Raw genomic sequence first — 6,072 nt, 5'->3', positions numbered from 1 at the left:
CATGAGGGCCGAGAAGCACATGTAACTTTCAACGAAATTGGTGAAACTATAATAATAGAGAGAAACAAAATGCACATAAGTTTTCTATGTTGTTTGCATATGCTTCCATCTAAATACACTATACAGGAAATATGCTAAGATTGAATGATCCTAAACATCCGATAGACAGTCCAATCAAGAACTTGCAAGTGGAACACAAAAATATAGAGCGTCTTTAGATACCCCCAAAATTTTTTCGTAGATATTCCTATAGGAGAATGCTTTTTGAGTTATATATGATTATTTGAAAATAATGTTTACAATATTTTTAGGGGAGTGATAAATCGACTCCCCATGTGTCTTTCTCTCTCCTCTAGGTTAGAGAGAGATAGACACATGTGGAGTCGATTTATCCATTAGGGGAGTCGATTTATCACTGCCCTATTTTTAGAGATGATAAAGTTAATGACTTCCAAAAAGTCTTTGATCTCCAAATTGCGAATAAGATTATACTAAAATAATCTTATTTTCAAATAGGTCAAATTGATGTGACATCCAAAGAAGATCATAGGCAATAATCAAAATTCATCTAGCCCAAGATTCAGCCATCATATCGTATAACATCACATACTACCATCCTTTCTCCACAAGGTAAACCAAAACAAAAACCGAAAAAATTAAGCAACATCCAAACCATATATACACATGAACTACAGAAATATCATATGGAACCATTTCTACAATTTACTTCAATTTTTTTTAAATTAAATAGGAACCCAATGGGAATGAACACATCAGTCGTGAATACAAAGAGTGGAGAATGTGGAGCCAAGGCAACAAAGTTGTATTTGATTGGGCTTCCGCCCTCCCTTGGTATCCAACTACGGTTGTTATTTACATAATGAATAAACGAAAGAGCAATTTGACTACATACTAGTATACAACAAGAAATAAAAAACAATCTTAAAGTAGACCATGAGTAGGTGTGGAAACAATTGAAGAATCAGATGTTGCAGTAAGAGTAGGATCATGAGTAGAAACATCTATAGGGGCATCAAAAGGAACAAATGCAATAGGAGTGGTAGAAGTAGATGTAAAATCATATGTTAAAGCTAGAGTAGGATAATGAGTAGGCGCAGAAACAAAGGTGGGGGGTGGGGGAGTAGTAGCAAGTGCAGGTGCGGTAGGTACAGAAGTAGATGTAGAATTGTGTGTTCCAGTTAGAATAGGATCATTAGTAGTAGGCACATCTATAGGGGAATGACTAAGAGCAAGTGTTGGTGCAGAAACAGATGTAGAATCAGATGTTGTAGTATGAGTAGGATCGTGAGTAAGAGTAGGAACATCTATAGGAGCAAGAGTAGCAGTAGAATCAGATGTTGCAGTATGAGTAAGATCATGCGTAGGAGTATGAACATTTGTAGGAGTAGGAGTATAGTGATTAGTGAATGTTTGCGCAAGAGTAATTGAAGAAGGAAATGTAGAATCAGATGATATAATAAGAGTAGGTTCACAAGTAGGAGTAGGAGGAACATATGTAGGGGTAGGTGTAGGAGTGGAGTACTAACGAATGTTTGCGTGGCAGCAAGTGAAGAAGGAAATGTAGAATCAGATGATACAGTAAGGGTAGGTTCATGAGTAGGAGTAGGAACATTTGAAGGGTTAGGAGTAGGAGCAAGTGTAGGTACACGAGTAAGTGCAGAAGTTGGAACCTATGTAGGTGTAGGAGTCAGAGCAAGTGAGGGTGAAGGAGCAGGTGCAGAAGCAGAAGCAGATGTAGAATTGGATGATGTAGATAGAGTCAGATCAACTGTAGGATCAGGGACATTTGTAGGGGTAGGAGTCGGAGCAAGTGCGGATGAAGGGGTAGGTGTAGAAACAAATGTAGAATCGGATGATGCAGATAGAGTAGGATCAGCTATAGGAGCAGGGACATTTGTAGGGATAGGAGTGGGAGCAAGTGCGGGTGAAGGAGAATCGGATGATGCAGATAGAATAGGATCAACTATAGAAGCAGGGACATTTGTAGGGGTAGGCGTGGGAGCAAGTGCGGGTGAAGGATCAGGTGTAGAAGCAGATGATACGAACATAGTAGGATCATCCGTAGGAGAAAGGACACTTGTAAAGGGCGGAGTCAGAGCAATTGTGGGTGAAGGAGTAGGTGCAGAAGCAGATGTAGAATCAGATGATGCAGATAGAGTAGGATCAACTGTAGGAGCAGGGACATTTGTAGGGGTAGGAGTGGTAGCAAGTGCGGGTAAAGGAGCAGGTTGAGAAGCAAATGTAGAATCAAATGATGCAGATAGGGTAGGATCAACGGTAGGAGCTGGGACATTTGTAGGGGTAGGAGTGGGAGCAAGTGCTGGTGAAGGAGCAGGTGTAGTAGCAGATGTAAAATCAGATGATGCAGATATAGTAGGATCATCTGTAGGAGCAGGGACACTTGTAAAAGCCGGAGTCGGAGCAATTGCGGGTGAAGGAGTAGGTGCAGAGGCAGATGTAGTATCAGATGATGCAGATAGAGTAGGATCAACTGTAGGAGCCGGAACATTTGTAGGGGTAGGAGTGGTAGCAAGTGCGGGTGAAGGAGCAGGTTGAGAAGCAAATGTAGAATCGGAGGATGCAGATGGAGTAGGATCAACTGTAGGCGCATGGACATTTGTAGGGGTAGGAGTGAGAGCAAGTGCGGGTGAAGGAACATATGTAGAATCGGATGATGCGGATAGAGTAGGATCATCTGTAGGAGCAGGGGCACTTGTAAAGGCCGGAGTTGGAGCAATTGCCGGTGGAGTAGGTGCAGAAGCAGACGTAGAATCAGATGATGCAGATAGGGTAGGATCATTTGTAGGAGCAGGGACACTTGGAAGGGCTGTAATCAGAGCAATTGCTGCTGAAGGAGTAGGTGCAGAGGCAGATGTAGAATCAGATGATGCAGTAAGAGTAGGATCAACTGGAGTCGGAACAAGTGCGGGTGAAGGAGTAGGTGTAGAAGCAGATGCAGAATCAGATGTTACAGCAAGTGTAGGATCATTAGTAGGAGCAGGAACATCTTTTGGGACAAGAGGATGCTCAGAAAGCAAAGAACGAATAGGGGGAATGGTTGCGCTTATCTGCAATTTCGTAACATCTATCCACACTCCCTCCTTGTCGATTTGGGGTTCTTGTTCCATTTTTTTACAGTCCCAAATTTCTACATAGGCCAGTTTTGGAAGCTGAATGTCCGTCCATTTGGATTCCAAATGGTGTAAAAACTTTAGGCGTAACTCTTCTATGTTCCAAGCCCCGCTTTGAAGTGTAAGCCTTTTAAGTCTTCCTCCTCTAATGTAGAGTTTCTTCAACTTTCTCAGCTCATCGGGAAGGAGCCATTGGGGTGTATCTTCTTTAGGGAAGCATCGAAGATCCAACTTTTCAATATTAGGGGGAAGCCTCAGTGTTGTGAATTTATCAAAACCTTGCTTTCTATTTAACCTCAGACTCCATATTATTGTCAGGGAGCGTAGGTTTTCTAATCTGTGCAACTCATTCAAATCACCATGAGGGATCTCTACATCATTCCCTATGCTCAAGCTCAGCTTCCTCAGATTTGTCAACTTTGTTAAATCACCTAATCTGCCCTGATTTTTGCTTCTAGTGTTACCATACACAAAGCTCTTCAACACTTGAAGCTCCTTGAGTGAGCCTAGCCCCCTGGGCATGTGCTCAAGCATGTAACATTCAGACACATCCAAGTGCGTCAACCTCGAAAGTGATGTGATCCCCTTCGTCAATTTCTCCAAGTTTTGGCAACCTCTAAGATCTAGGATCATGAGCTTGTGGATCCTCCCGATCGATCCCGGGAGCTCTGTTATTCTAGAAATTCCTCTCAAGCTAAGATACCTCAAATTTACGAGAAGATCCAGCTTCTCTAAGATTTCAGGATAGTCTATTTCAATGTGATGCTTAGCCGAGGCCTGCCACCTTCCAAGTTGCAAAACCACTAGACTTTTCATCTTAGAAAACGATTCTAGATTAAATCTCAGGTACTGGACATTTACGTTGAGGAGTATGTTTTCTTTTTTGGCACTTTTGGGTCTGTTTAAGCTAGAACAACAAAGTGATTCTCGGTCTGGTGAGGCTTTTTTTTGCAAACAATTCCATCTGTTGTGGCAGCAAAGGCTAGTTTCTTGATTGGGTATGTTGGGGTTTGAAGGTTCAGATGTTTCTTTTTGCAAACAATTCCATATGTTGTGGCAACAAAGACTAGTTTCTTGATTGGGTATGTTGGGGTTTGAAGGTTCAGATGTTTCCGATGTTTCCTTTTTTGGCAAACAATTCCATCTGTTGTGGCAACAAAGACTAGTTTCTTGATTGGGTATATTGGGGTTTGAAGGTTCAGATGTTTCCTTTTTTGGCAAACAATTCCATCTGTTGTGGCAACAAAGGCAAGTTTCTTGATTGGGAGTGTTGGGGTTTGAAGATTCAAATGTTTCTTTGTTTGGTAAGGCTTTTTCTTGCTCACGATTCAATTTTTCTGGGTTTGAACGATTGGAGCCTTCTGGGTTTGAACGATTAGAGCCTTCTGGGTTGGAACGACTAGAGCCTTCTGGGGTTGGACGATTAGAGCCTTCTGGCTTTGGGTTTGGATCATATGGATCGGGCATTTGTCCTTCTTCTAATGTTGAGACTAAACATGTACGAGGATATCTAAGGGGAAGTGTAATTGGATTACCTTTTTTATCAAGTTCGAAGAAGGGAATTTCTCTGGCCTTGTGTATCAACATCCAACGAATCCAAGGGTGCATCTTACAAGTGTTGACTGTTCTTCTCCTCTTATTGTTAATGGGCTGAATAAAATCGCCTTCCACCAGTTTCATGAAGCAATCTTCTCCAACCTCCTCGGCAGTTTTCGATCCCCTGGGTGTTACAAAACCCTCTCCGATCCACCAATAGATTAGACTTCTCCCTTTTATCTCAGCACCTTGAGGGAACATGGCAAAACAGAGCAAGCACTCCTGGGTTTGAGAATCTAGTGCATCATAATCACTCCCTTTAACCTTCGTGGCTGCTTCTTCCAGAATATTTTCCAGTTGTTCTATTTTCGAGTCCCAAAGAATGCCGTCCTTTGATTCCTTTCCCTTATCCTCTGATGGCCTGGATTGAGAAGAAGGCTCATTTTTCTTGTCAATCTCCTTCTCCTTCTCCTTCTCCTTCTCCTCCTTTATTTCACTTTGTTTGTCGTCAATTTCAGGCATTCTTGTTTGAGTGCTTACAGGCTCGCTCTCCTCCTCCTCCTTTTTTTCAGACTCGAGTTCATCCATTGTTAGCCTTCAAATCTTGCTGTTTTCAAAGCTAAGTTATCTGGGCTCCTACTTATTTCACAGCTTTTTCATACCTTGTAACAATGTCTTTGTTTGTTTCTGGGATTTCTTTTCTTGTCATCTATGTTGGCCCAGAGAGAATCAGAGTCTGTCAGAATAAAAGGATCATATCTTTTCTTGCTAGTGAAACTATTAAATGCATGAGAGAGAAAAGAGGATCCGTTTTTTATGATTGAAAGAGGAGATGCTGATTTTTATACTTTCGGAGTTTTTTCTGGGGAAGCAAGGTTTATTCTTGTTTGCCAGGTAAAGCAAAAATTTATTAGAAAAGGAGATAAAACAAAGAGATTGTTTCACCTCCATCACGACTAAGTGCGTCACCCACAAATCGACATCAGTTTCAAGTGAAAGACTGAGATTAATCCCGCTGAAACACATGTTTTTTTATCTGGGCCATTCACGAGAAAGTGGAAGGCTTAGTCGCCACGGAGGTGAAACAGCCTCCTATCACCAGGGCAAAGATAAGCACCCAAAAGTCAAGTAAATCCAAATCTACTAAGACAAAGGAAGAGAAAAATTCATCAGTTAAGAAATCCCATTGTCTTCAAACCAATCAGCAATGCTGTTACCTTCTCTGAAAATATGGGATATCTTCCAAACATTGCAAGAAAGAAGGTGGTTACGGGTGATTGTGTGCATCCATAGGGATTAGCCCCTCCCTAAAATGGGATGGAGATACCCTATCTGATCAGAAAAAAGAAGAAGAAAGAGAACGTAGTCTATTCTAATGTCGATG

The 6,072-nt window shown here is 41.6% G+C and overlaps 1 protein-coding gene across 1 annotated transcript; it reads right to left on the bottom strand.

Annotated features, from left to right (window-relative positions):
* Positions 1-724: 724 nt before the first annotated feature.
* On the bottom strand, positions 725-5,394 carry LOC143846527 (uncharacterized). Its single transcript, XM_077354980.1, has one exon. It carries the CDS (start codon positions 5,274-5,276, stop codon positions 1,692-1,694), a length of 3,585 nt encoding a protein of 1,194 aa, XP_077211095.1. The 5' UTR covers positions 5,277-5,394; the 3' UTR covers positions 725-1,691.
* Positions 5,395-6,072: the final 678 nt, after the last annotated feature.

Source organism: Tasmannia lanceolata, unplaced genomic scaffold (genome assembly GCF_043159265.1).
Source record: "Tasmannia lanceolata isolate RefF3 unplaced genomic scaffold, GAP_Taslan_0.1 ptg000015l, whole genome shotgun sequence".
Lineage (NCBI taxonomy): Eukaryota > Viridiplantae > Streptophyta > Magnoliopsida > Canellales > Winteraceae > Tasmannia > Tasmannia lanceolata.
Note: the sequence above shows the minus strand (reverse complement) of the source record. Positions and strands in the feature narration are given on the sequence as shown.

Coding starts and splice junctions, on each gene's coding strand:
- LOC143846527 (XM_077354980.1), bottom strand. CDS start 5,276: ATGGATGAACTCGAGTCTGAAAAAAAGGAGGAGGAGGAGAGCGAGCCT.